The sequence below is a fragment of the Eucyclogobius newberryi genome, unplaced genomic scaffold (genome assembly GCF_026437365.1).
Source record: "Eucyclogobius newberryi isolate DKJ021-1_F unplaced genomic scaffold, fEucNew1.0.hap1 SCAF_1, whole genome shotgun sequence".
Lineage (NCBI taxonomy): Eukaryota > Metazoa > Chordata > Actinopteri > Gobiiformes > Gobiidae > Eucyclogobius > Eucyclogobius newberryi.
The window spans coordinates 17,307,216-17,320,689 of NW_027315723.1; the positions used below are offsets into that span (position 1 = coordinate 17,307,216).

A 13,474-nucleotide genomic window follows, 5' to 3' on the forward strand; every position below is an offset into this window, starting at 1 on the left:
TTATTTTAATTACATTACAATACATTACTACAGGATCGGTTTAGCCAGAATTACAAAAACCTGACGTTACACCACCACAGCAGCAGATGGCGCTAATGTCACAGTGAAAAGTTCAGCCTTTTTGATGGGGAAACTCCACCGTCAAAGAAGAAACTACAAATATGTATGACTAGTGTTTAATCGTAGTTTAGTTTGATTTACTCGTTTAATCGTAGTTTAGTTTGATTTACTCGTTTAATCGTAGTTTAGTTTCCTCTCCAAATAATAAAAAAATGTGCTTAATAAAAAAAAATTGGAGCTTAATTAAAGTTTGTTTTTACAGTGAACAAAAATATGAGAAGTAGATTTTAGTCTAGTATTAGGTTTAAATATTTCAAATTAAGTGTTTTTTTGACTGGACCCACTATTTAATATAATAAAATAGATCATTAAAAAAATAAAATTAATCATAATAATAATGTATATAGACATGAATAGCCTTGTCTATGTCATTTATTTACCCAGAATCAGAGTTTAAATGCACGAAGAAGGAACTCCACGTCCAGAACTTAAAATGTGGCAATGTGTAACTTTGCAGTTTATTAAGGTTCAGACATTTTTGTGTTACGTGTTTTTGTAACTCCTATCCATGTTTTATGTTGTCGTTTTAGATGTTTTACTTTTCTTTTAAACAGCAAATTAAACTAAACTAAGTGACTTAACTAAAACCAACAAACTAAAGGCACAGTATGTAACTTTCTGGTGGAAAGGGACATGCGTAATGTTTACTTCCCGAACCGAGCGGCCGCAGGTTCTCGTGTTCACGGGTGTTGTAAGTCTTTGTGGCGGCATGTGGACACCTCGCCCTGGTTTTACAGCTCGACTGTAACTTACAGTCCTTCCTTTAGGCAAGTCTTCTGTTAGAATTACCGCTACATTGGCAAACAATTGAGTCGCAATTTTGACCAAGAACGCTCCGGAAATTGACCCGTAAAGTGATAAAAGTGCACGCGTGTGACCGTATCTGCCCAGAGAAACATAAGAACTTAAAACAATCAAAGAGGAGACAAAAAAAGAAACGTGAGACACAATCATTCCGTTTTATTTCGTCGTAAATGCAGATCTATGTTACAAAAATATCTCAGAGCTTCACAGTTTCAGCGTTTCCAGTGCAATGCGGGCGATTAGCGGCCGAGCGTAAAAATAGAGGCTCTACGCTTGTATTTACAGCAGGAAGCGTTCACGTTGGACAGCGGCGAAAAAAACACGGCCGCAAAAGTCGCCATTACGAGATCGGAATCGTTTTCATTGGAGCGTTACATGCGGAGTGTTACATTAAAAAAGGTGCGCCGTGTACGTTTTTCCGGAGTGTGTCGGGAACTTGCTCGTCGCTGTGGAGATGCGCCCGCTTTGGCTGAAACGTCTCCATGGAGATAAGCACTGCGGAACGTTCCAGACAAAGCGGAGGCGAGAAAGGTTACGTAATGCACCTTTAAAGTTGAATACAGCATCGATAAAGGGCAATGAATGACTGATACTTGTTATAAAAACTCTTAAATTTAAACTAAATACATTTATTGATTGACGTTTTAGGTCAAATTTTTTGTCATTTTAAGGCGAGACACTTCAGTTTGTCCAGGCAGGTCGTAAAAATGTTTTATGCTTTCATTTAACCCACTTTATTCATGGATTTATTCATGGAAACACCAAACTTTACAATCTTGACAAGACTTTGACAGAAGGATTTGTTTATATCTGATAAAACTTCAATAAATTAGACTTTGTAAGTCTAATAAATGAGGTGGAACTGGAATTTTTACACCAATTTTCTGTCAGATCAAAACCAAATAAGAAATTGGAAATCCAATCTAATATGTGGACAAAAATAAATTTAAACCTGCTCTGTCCATTCTTCAGATTTAAATGTTCCAAACATGTGACATTTTGCCCGTTTTTACACATAAAATGCCTAATTTCTACATAAAAACACGACATGATGAAAAACCCGCCATACATTTTTTCTTACATTCACGCGAGTAAACGGCAGAAGTTTCAAATTGATATCGTTCTGAATCTCGCCTTAAAGGAATAATGGAGGATTTTTCTCCGATAATATTCTTTGATAAAATCAATTATTTATGGTTCACATTTGTAGTGATTTTCGACGTTAAAAAGTGCTCGAGTTTACGCGCTCTGAGATTACTACAATAGTTTAAAAATTAAAATTAAAAATAAAGCAGATTCGGATGTACAAGACTGAAGGTTTCTCAATCATCGGAAAAAAAAATTAAAAAAAAAAAAATCACAGTTGAATTTGTTTGACATTTTGAAAAACAACTTTCTTTGTCTTTGTTATAAAACATCTTTTAGCGTGCGTTTTTAGAGTTCGTGCGGTCTTAAAATACTGACTGTTATTGCAATAGCCACATTTAGTCCGTTTAATTGTCGCAGCGCTGGATTATCTTTGTATTGTAATGGAAGTCCAGCGCGGAGCCGGCTAACTGAAGCTAGCCGCTGTGAAAGCCGCCGCTAGCTCGCAGTCTTCCTTCAGGTCCTCTCCTCGTCCCCGCTCCACATACATTCAATGAATCTTCGGTGCTTCCTCGAACTCTTCTTCCTCGCTCGCTTCGACAGAACGACGGCGACGCGCGGGAGGGAATCGCAGTTAGCGCGCAATGTTTCGGCGCTTTCCGGGTGTTTTTTTTTACTTTCCGCTGAAGCTAAAAGGACTGGACGTAAAACAAACACTTAAATATGAAAACATAAATAAAAACACAGCATTCAAAGCCCTAATAGTTGGATAAATACAAATAAAATAGCAAACGATTGTACCGCGTTGAATGGGGAACGAACGTTTTTTTTGGGGTTCACTTTGGGTTGCTTTCCGACGGCGCTTTGACGGAGGCGTTTTACGCATTTTGTGAAACCGGTTCAGCGACAGGACGTGAACTCTCAAACGGAACAGAACAAACTGCAAAAAGGCAAAACAGACATCTGTCCTGTCGTTTGAAGATCGTGGCGGCGGCCATTTTGTGCAATCCGTTAGTCCGCACGAGAAACGTGACCAGATGAAGTTCTTCTGCGTTTGAAGTTGTGCGTTTAGTCGCTCAGTCACTAAATATTTTTTATATTTTTTAGTCAACTGTTATTTCTATCAAACGTTGAGATTTGTACGCAAGTAGTAAGTGTAAGTACATTTTAACCAAATGAAGGCATAAATACGGTGACTGAAGTGTCATTACCTATTTAGTTATCTTTGCTAAAGTTAATGGTTTTAGTCCAATTATTAAAATACAGTAGATCATGGATATTTTAATAGTCAATTATTCAGATTAGTCTTTTTCTGCCCGCTAACACAATAAGAACGGCGTAAAACTGTAGCATTAGCTTATCATTTCGCTTTGCCGCCAATCTCGGAGCGTCGGCTCCCGAGGCCTGAACGAAACTATCGGGAAAAAACCCTGGGTCCCTTTTTAGCGGTTTGGGGTGCTCGGAGTCAATCAAGAGCCGCTCATTTCGTAAGGCCGCCACGTCTCCAAAGCTGCAAAACAAACCGTCATATTTACGCGCGCGGTTGGAAGTGGACACTAGATCTGGAGGGCCAAACTGAACCTGGGCGGGCAGCACGGGGGCTCATGGGTTCGGAAGGTCAAATCACATTAATTTTTGCCATTGAGTTTTACATTTCAGAGGTTGCATCGTGGAGGAGCGTAATTGTACTCCTTGTTCTGCTCGAATGTGTCGTTTACATAAAGTTCTAATGTTCTAGCGTGGGCGTTACCGGGCACGAAGCCGCGAGACGAGAGGGCGGAGTCTGCCGATCTGCCTATGACGTCACGAATCTGGGCAATGAAGTAAAGTCCTTTCTAGCCTGAATATTTTTTTTGTTGGTTTCCCTTCCGGCCCCAGAAGGGCCCGCCCCCTGGTGAGCGTCAGGAGGTACTGCAGAGTCATGAAAACAGAATGAACAGGTTTTTAGTGGAGAGTAAACGCGGTCAGCGGGAATGCCTCGGGTCGGTAAAGTGCAGAGTGGCAGAGCTCGGGTCCATCACAGGCTGCTGGGCTGGATCTGAGGGGGCTGGTCCTGCTGCACCGGAGGGGGCGGGGCCTGTGCCAGGGGGGCGAGCTCACAGTCTTTGGGACACTCATCGTCGTATCCTCTGCGCGCGTAGAGCAGCACCAGCGTTACAGTGGCGAAGGTGGCGGCGTTGACGGGGAAAGCCCTGAGCAGCGTGGAGGTGAGCCCGCGGGTGAAAACCATGTAACCTTCTCGCTGCACGCTCTGACGCACGCAGTCCGCGATGCTGCTGTACCTGTTCACGCCGCCTACGCCGTCCGCCTGCAGACGAGACTTGATCACGTCCACGGGGTACGTGGAGAGCCAGGAGGCGATGCCCGCCATGCCGCCCGCGAACAGCAGCTTGGGGATCATGTAGGGGTTTTCAGGCTCGCAGCCCAGCCCCCGCGTCAGCATGTCGTAGGCCCAGAAGTACACGCCGAACCCGGGCGTCTCGCGGATCAGGGTGGTTACCATGCCGCGGTTCACCCCCTTCAGCCCCTCGCGCTGGTAGATCCTGGTCAGACAGTCCAGAGAGTTCTTGTACAGCTTCTTGGTGGAGGACTTCCTCATGCCGGTGCCCTGCATCTGCATACGAGTCTTGGCCAGTTCCATGGGGCAGCAGATCACGCACTGAATGGCCCCCGCCGCCGCTCCGGCCATGAACTGGTTAGTGGGCGTGTCCTGGCCCAGCCGCCGTATGGCGTTGCCCTGGACGCCAAACACGATGGCGTTGATGAATGTGAGGCCCATCATCGGAGATCCAATGCCTTTGTACAGGCCAAAGACCTGCAGACAAGGGCAGTTTGTTACTGTGACGGAGGTCAAGGCTCTTACACTAAACTATGTCAAGTAAACAGCAAGCTCCAGTCTGCACTGGTGACCTCTGACCTCCTCACACAGAGACCCTCCTGTTTGTCTTTGTCAGGGCAGTGACAAGATGTCCTTAGTAACAGTAACACAAGAAGTAACACCAAAACGACTAAATACATATTTCACAAAACACATATTTGAGATTGTAGTCATCAGTTTGATTATTGAAAATAAAAGCACAAAAATACAGTTAATATTAGACTTTTAGACTATTGAGCCAAAGTCAAAGTCATTTCCTCTCTGGACCAGTGAAAGTTCTTTTGAAGGACACTGAATGTAAACACAGTGAAGGTAACGACAAAGCCCTGACCTTAATCCAGAAGTATTTTCACAGCATTCACAGGACGCCAACCAGAGACCACCCATTTCTGCAGCATTTAACCCGAGCCGGACCCTCTAGCTTCTACATCCAATCGTGTCAGTGGCCATACTTCTGATACCCACGTGAAGGCGTCGCACTTAGACGTGACTGTGAACACCTGGGCGCCCTGGACCGTTTGACTGAATGTCTCTCCCCTCTCAAAGCCTGTGAAGAAAGACACACGTACCGACTCCTGGCGGATGATGGACTGGAAGCAGTGGAAGGTCCCGCGATACAGAGGTCTGTCCACGCACTGGACCTGCAGCCGAACCTGAGCACAGAGATGCAACTGTGAAGAGGGAGAAGGAGAAGGAGAGGTGGAAGAAGGAGAGAAAGAAGAAGGAGAGGAAGAAGAAGGAAAGGAAGAAGAAGGAGGAAAGGAAGAAGGAGGAAAGGAAGAAGGAGGAAAGGAAGAAGGAGGAAAGGAGGAAGGAGGAAAGGAGGAAGGAGGAAAGGAGGAAAGGAGGAAGGAGAGGACAGGCTTTTAGATAGAGGGCCGTATTCCCGTATTTTGGACGGGGTATTTTAAAATGTGGATGGGCATTATTGAGTGCAGGGACGGCCATTTTATTAATAAATCTAAAAAGGGAATATTACGGTGTTCTCGCTGAGGGGTTTTGGCCGGCGGGCCCCTGCCATGCTGAAAAGATACCGCCAGATATTAAGATAACCGCCGCAACCACGGCGCGCTACCAAACAGATAGCACCAGGCTGAAAATATCGTGTTTTTAAATTCAGCTAACAAACAACGCTATTATATAGGTAAGAAAGCTACACTCAATAACGTAGACGACTTCCATTCTGGTCCCAAATGTGTATTTGGCTCCTGTTCACTAGATCACGGTCCGTGCGCGCTCCGTAGTGTAACTTTTCTGCTCGCGCTGCCCACCGCACTCGATAATATGGAAAGCCAATATGATCACACTCTGCCACTTAGGAGCGGCGTATGGCTTAAATTAAGATAACGCGAGCGCCGTCAGGCGTAAATTACGGCGCAGGGCGTTAAAAGCGTTGCTTTATATTGTAAAAGCGTCAGAAAATACGGTGCGATACACCAATCCCAAGTGTGATAATATTGGCTTTCCATAACGACTGCGAGCGCCAAAGGCGCGAGTGCAAATTTTTTAAGTACTTTATTAGTCCGGAGAATGCCGAAGCTACTCGTTTTTTCGCCTAATCGGCCCCCTTACCCTCGGTGAAAATTATTTGGACAGGGTGTTTTCAAATCCTATCTAAAAGCCTGGGAGAGGAAGAAGTACAAGAACAAGTACAAATATAGCCGCAAGCGGCAATGATCGGCCCTCGCCACGCCGCCGCCACACCGCCGCCACGCCGCAAGAGGAGGGGGCGCTAACGAGCCCCAATTGTCCTTTTACTACGCCTACTGCTGAATCTGTGACGCTGTCACATCTTCTCCCCTTTGTTTTACCATCAAAAAGCTATTTTATTTTGAATTCTTGGCAAAATGTGCGGCTTTGCCGCACAGACACCGTGACTCTTTGAATGAAAATGTGGATAACTTTTGATGGTCCTGAAGATGAGTCTCACCAAATTTCAGGTTAATATGTCTAACGCCCTGGGAGGAGTTTGTGAAAGTCTAAAATGTAAACATGTTCTGGCGAATTCCCCATTGGAATAACATGAAAGGTTTCGGTCATCGTTACGGCAACGCCATAACAATTATGACATGGGTCTCATTGACTTTTTTGATGGGGATGCCAAAATTGAGTTGTGTGTCAAATTTCATATAATTTCGCAAAACTAAAAATTTAACCTCCATATAAAATCTGTAGGGGGCGCTGTGGCGCCAAATGAATTTATTTCACTTCAAGTAGGTTTAGGGCAAAGAGTTTAACAACTGATTCTAATTTGACGCAATTCGGACTTTATCTGCGCAAACGGCAGAAATTTTAAATATGGGAGATTTCTGAAATTCTAGCTACAGTTTGCGGCTTCGCCGTACAGAGACCGTGAGAGGTATCAATGTAATTTGGATAACTTTTGATGTCCCACTCCTCAGTAGCATTTTCACCAAATTTCAGCTTTTTAGGGCCAACGCCCTGGGAGGAGTTCGTAAAAGTACGACGTTTGGAAAAACTCCGAAGCCATGTTTAGCGATTTTTGAAGCAATATGGCCGACATTTGGTTGGGCGGACGGCGTTGCCGTAATAATATTTTTTACTTCTCTTGTCACCATCTACCTCTGCGCCAAATTTCATGATTCTACGATCAGATTTTTTTTGGGTCATTTCCCATCTCTCAATGCATTTTTGGTACATTTGGGGGCGCTGACGCGCCAATTTTTTTTATTTTAGAAAAGGGAAATAGCCAGAATGTAGAGAGGCACGATTTTTAGAGGTGTGCAAATTTTTGTGACTTTTCGTCAATGTTCACTGGGTGAAAAATAGGGGGGTTGGTCCCGAGAAGAAGAAGAAGAAGAAGAAGAAAGAATAATATTCCGATGCGAAAACAATGTTTCCCATTTTTCAAATATCATAAACTATACATTTTCGGAAAGCGCTCGCGCTTTCCTACCTCATGGTGTGGGTCCCTGGTCACTGACGGGTACTTTCGTTAATTTTGAGTGGGCTCCGCCCACTTTGTGTTTTTGGCCCTCTGAACAGTAATAATGTTCAATTTTTTGCATTACATGCTTATATGCACGGAACATGCAAGAGATGGGGAACGTATTCGTGAGCTACTTAGCGCAAATGAGTGCTTTATATGGGGATGACGACCGCTTCGCGGTCGTCATCTCAATGTAAAGTGCTCGTTTAGTGCGCACTTTTGCACGGGCTTCGCCCGTTTACAACGGTAATGTTCCATTTTCCTACTACTAATTAGTATGCACGGGGCGTGCATGAGTGAAGGAGTGCGTTAGTGAGTGTTTGGAAGTGGGCGAGCGCTTCGCGCTCGATTTCGTGCGCACTACGTGCGCACTTTCGCAGCCGTGCTTCGCACGGCCTTACGAGATTAGTAGGCCTCTCGCCAGCTTGTGGCGCTCGGGCCTAATTAGAAAAAGAAGTACACGTACAAGAAGAATGAAAGAAGGATGAAAAAAAAGAATGAATGAAAAGAATAAGAATGAAAAGAAGAATGAATGAAAAGAACAAGAAGAACAAGAAGAACAAGGAGGAGGAAGAAGAACAAGAAGAACAAGGAGGAGGAAGAAGGAGCATGAGCAGCACAATCTTTCCGTCAGAGCGTTTTGACTCACCTTCACTGTGTCAAAGGGATGCCCCACCAAGACTCCAGCCGCACCTGAAACCATAAGTCTGGTCATCAGAAACACAACGAGAAAGTTCGAGGCACCTGAAACCATAAGTCTGGTCATCGTAAACACAACGAGAAAGTTCGAGGCACCTGAAACCATAAGTCTGGTCCTCATAAACACAACAAGAAGGTTCGAGGCACCTGAAACCATAAGTCTGGTCATCGTAAACACAACGAGAAAGTTCGAGGCTCCTGAAACTATAAGTCTGAACTAAGACGTAAAACATAATCGTGACAATGTAAGAAACTAAATTGGGCCATTTAGTCATTTTATTTAATTTTAATAAGACAAAATAAAACAGTGCGATTCATGTTAAATTGAGGTTGAAAATCATAAATCATGGTTATTAAAAAAGCAATTATATTGATAACTGAAATCACAAGAACGATTTGATGGTGATCAAATGTTGCCATTTTGACTAAATATTTAACTTAATTTACATTTTATTTGGTCGGGACGGTGCATGTCAATTAGCAACACTCTCTCCTCGTCTCCTGAAAAGTGAATGACACACGAGGTAAACAAAGACCTAATCCTTCTGTAATCCGCCGTGTGACCGGTTTGTAAAGGCCTGAGCCAATCGGGACGCAGCTCGGGCAGTGAACCAGGAAGTGAACCAGGAAGTGACCTCAGGGGCTGGACTCACATGACCTCCAGATATTACACTCACGTCAACAAAGTCAGTCAAACAAACACATCTTTATTATATTTGAGTTAATAAACTATAAGACATTAAATGTAGTGCCAATTCTGGTATTTACAATGATGCGTTTTTTGTGTTTTTTAATTTTTAATGTCACTTTATTTTACAGCAGTATTTCTTAGGTTTTTCTCAGACAAAAAACAGAATATTATCCTTATTACAGAACAACAATTTAATAACTAAACTGTGTGTAGGGCCAATTGTGAGTTTAGCTTTACAAATGACGCGACGAATAATGAAATTAAAGCCGACAAACCACAGCGGGAGCAGCGACATCACACGCAGAGTTTAGGACAAACTCTACTTTCTGTTTCTTTATGACTCCGGACTCCGACGAATCATGCGCTAATGCTAATGGTAATGCTACAGAACGCGTGCTGAAACGTGGCAGTTCAGGTTCGGCCGTGTTATAGATGTCACTCTTTAGCGGAGTTAAATGCACCTTTCGGCAAATCAAATGTCACCCGTTTTAAGAGGAAGGAGATTTGTTCCAGTTCTTGAGAATAAAATGTTTTTGTGATAGTTCAACAAAAAGAAAGACAGACCTGTCAACGGACTCACGCATTTATGAACTGCCTCACGCTCTCACGCGCTGATGGCCTTTTCTTACGCTAAACAATACATTTCAAAATAAATTTTTGGTCAATTTTTTTTTTTAAATGCCCTTCCCGATCGCGTCCAGCACTGTCACTATCGTCAGGAAATTTGAACGCTTCAAAACAGACCACCGTAGATCTACTGCTGACATGAAACTAGGTCACAACAATCACAAGCCGTGTTTCAGCGCGCGAGTTATCAGCTGTGAAACTGTTCCGCTGAAACAGACCAAGTTTAGAGGTGCCAGGTATAAGTCATCATTTAAAACAGAGTGGACACAGTCCTGCCATTGTATCATCGCAGAGAAAGCAGAGAAACATAGTTTTCGAGGGGGGGAAAGCTCACTCAAAGTCTGTCTTAATTTAGTCAAATCTCACGCATAGCCTCCTTGAGTTGACAGCTCTGGAAAGATGAAGTGCAATTTATCACTAATCACGGGCCTGTGTCAGTTTAACTGGACTAAACCAAGACCGGGTCCAGGACAAAGGACCGTGACCACAGCGGGACGCTCGGGACCGGGACGTGGATGTGGCGCGGTTTCCCAAACAGAGGTTCCTCTCCAAGCTGAAGTGGAGGTGTCCAAGCCTGTAACGGCGCCGCGGCCTCACACTGTGGGGACAGTCACTTCATTGCACTAGTTTTGAAGTTTAGCGGTTACGATTCTGGCCATTCGCACAACGACGCACCTGACCACGCCCTCAAGGTTGCTTCACTCCACCTCATATTTGGGCACGCCAATTCCTGTTGTCTAGAGCGTCAACGCCCACGTTCACCCGACGACCAGGGGCAAAATATGGCCCATGGTGTTTAGAACCGCCTCGCGTAGGAATCGTGCTCGGCAAATAAACTTGCCTCGTGAAATTTCGTTTTTTACAGAATACATTCCAATCTTTAACATTTTCTCTTTCATTTTCAAAACAAAGTGTAATATCGCTTTTGATTAAGAAACGGTTGATTCTTCCTTTGACATTATGCTTTAATAATCCAAGGACTTTTGGTGCAGATTACAATTACGACCATCAAAATTATGTCGATTAGTTGAAACGACGCTAAACACATGTGGTAATCCAGTGTCAGAATAGCAATCACTTTTTAATGACGTTAATGATTGTTGACTGTTTCGGTTTCCAAGAGAAAGAGCGAGCACAATAATGCACCGGAAAAATCATTAATTATGCACTTTCACATTCACCTTGACGCTATTTCCGTGTGATTTTCATCTTAAACGTGTGTTAAACTCACCTCCGATGCATCCAGCCAGAAAGTCCATCCTCAGCACCGTCCGCGAGAGCTAATCTTAAGACTTTTAACTCGTTTTAAACCTCTCTTTAAGCGCAAAAGTCGTGTAAAAATATAAAATAAACCAGCCCCGGGACACTTCCAGAACAGCTTAATGACGCCGTAATCAAGCTAGCACCTGCTAAAAGCTACAAGCGCGACGCTTCCAAACGCGTCCGAACCGAGACAAAAGCCGCCCTGAACCGTCATAAAGTCACGGAACGATGAGCAGCTGGAACGGAGTCCGCGCGGCCGGAGGAACGCGCTCTTTCGCGGGCGTGGATGTGACCCTTCTTCCGCTGTCACCGCCGCCAAGGAGGTTTATTCCCGTAGCGGACGCGAGCTAGCGTGCGTGACGTCAGCGCGCAGAGGGACGCTAGAAGCGCTGACGTGGCAGAGCGCCGAGGCAGAGCGCGGGCGCCATCTTGGAACTGTAGAAAATGCAATACACTGTTTAAGAGGAGATGATCTTTATTTTGTCCCATTCCAATAATTATATAATAGATCCATGGTTGCAACACAGATTAGGCACGGAAGAGAAAATATAATAAATAATAATAAAAACAGATAATTTATACACTTCATAAAATAAACACTCTTTTTTACAGCTGTTACATGGACAGAAAATGCAAGTATGAACAATAGTGACTAAGGCTCGTAAAATATCGATTCTTATTCCAAAAATATCGTACTTATTTATTTATATATACTGATTTTTTTGTTACAGTATTACCTGCACATTATACATATATTTCTTAGATCAGCTCAAACTGGGGTGGCGCAAAAGATGACATTTGTCATTTGGCAACTTTCAAATGCATTTAATACAAAACTCACTAGTATCAGGATTGGATGAACATCGTTATGTGTTCCACACTATTACTTATGGATCATAATAAAAGTCTCTGGTATTGCCTGTCTTGACTAATTAGCATTTGGTGCTCGAAATGAACTCTTTTGATGGAAGTGAGGCCAATGTGATCTTAATTTTCTGTCCATATAACAGCTGTAAATAAGAATATTAAGTAAATATTAAGATTATAAGAGTTATTTCTAAGTCAGTTGTGGGACAAATTAAGGTTATCTCATCTTAATATTTCAGCTTGTTCAGTCTTGAGTTAATAATCCTGGAGGAGGCAGAGAAAATGACAGTGTTTTCTGCAGGCGCCGCCATGAATTGTGTTCCTCTTTCTTCTTCTTTAGTTTAAATATTGCTGCTATTCTCGACAGAAAATAAACTCTGCACCGACTGTGGGGAAATCTGTACTCTGCATTTGACCCATCCTTCAATGCCGCTGGAGACCACCTTCAGCTGTGCTGGGCCTGCTCACGACTTCTGTAGCTGGAGGACCTAAGTATCACATGATAGTGGCCCAGTTAATCGCTCAAATTCAAGTTCAAAATCACTTTTTTCCATACAACATACACCAGCAGAGTGCCTGCCCGGTGCTAGACTGACCTTCATGACACGTCTGGTGGTGACATTGGTCAGCCACAGCAAGAAGGTCCTTGAATTAGTTATTACCCAATAAGGAGCTTTTAATTCCCGCGACTGACCGACATCACATACTCTCTGTGTGGAGTCTGCATGTTCTCCCCGTGTTACCGTGGGTGAATGTTTGTGTGTCTGTGTGAATTCTGCGACGAGCCCCCTGTCCAGGGTGAGCCCCGCCTAAGGCTCCAGTCTCTCGCGACCCACAAATGTGAACAAACAGTAGAAAATTAATGAAAAAATGCATAAGTGTTCCATAGTAGAAAAAGCTTCAGTTGTAGTCATCTGGACTCAGTTAGAAAAAAATAGACGTTTCGACTCTCATCCAAGAGTCATTGTCAATAACAGAATTTAGGTCGGGAACTCCGATATTTATACTCTTCTGTGGTAAGTCCAGCCCATTGGGAGGAGCCTTCCTGAAGTAGAAAGAGTTGTTTGTTTCAACAGAAACTCCCCCCTTGTATCTACCGAGCTAGCCTATTCAGAATTTTAATGGGCTATTAGAATCCTCTTTGTCTTTGTGAGACCCTGGCTCAACCACCCTGAGTATCTGATTAGCATCTAAATGTCCTGTTCCTGGTCCTCTACCTCTCCAGGGGTTCAGTATACCATTATAGATACCAGGGAGATTGAATCTTAGCCCTCCATTTCTGTTTAAAGAAGGTCTTTCTTTTTTAACAAAAATAGCTTCCTTAACTCCTCTTTCAAACCATCTTTTCTCCCTGCTTAAAACCTTCACCTCACCGTCTTCAAACGAGTGATTAGAGGCTTCAAGATGGAGATGCACGGCACTCTGAGGTCCTGAACTTGTATTTCTTCTGTGCTGATAAAGCCTCTTGTGTAGAGGCTGTTTCGTCTCA

The 13,474-nt window shown here is 43.6% G+C and overlaps 1 protein-coding gene across 1 annotated transcript; it reads right to left on the minus strand.

Annotated features, from left to right (window-relative positions):
• Positions 1 to 1,083: 1,083 nt before the first annotated feature.
• LOC140354663 (mitochondrial basic amino acids transporter-like) lies at positions 1,084 to 11,222 on the minus strand. The gene is made up of 4 exons (XM_072439823.1): positions 11,087 to 11,222; positions 8,488 to 8,531; positions 5,458 to 5,541; positions 1,084 to 4,825 (listed from the first exon to the last, which is right to left on the minus strand). Exons 1-4 carry the CDS (start codon positions 11,112 to 11,114, stop codon positions 4,028 to 4,030), a joined length of 954 nt encoding a protein of 317 aa, XP_072295924.1. The 5' UTR covers positions 11,115 to 11,222; the 3' UTR covers positions 1,084 to 4,027.
• Between the last annotated feature and the right edge of the window lie 2,252 nt (positions 11,223 to 13,474).

Bases quoted from the DNA above. Each gene is read 5' to 3' on its own strand.
- LOC140354663 (XM_072439823.1), bottom strand. From the start codon at position 11,114: ATGGACTTTCTGGCTGGATGCATCGGAG. The intron at 8,532-11,086 runs GTGAGTTTAACA...TTATGGTTTCAG, and splicing joins TCTGGCTGGATGCATCGGAG to GTGCGGCTGGAGTCTTGGTG. The intron at 5,542-8,487 runs GTGAGTCAAAAC...CTCTGTGCTCAG, and splicing joins ATCCCTTTGACACAGTGAAG to GTTCGGCTGCAGGTCCAGTG.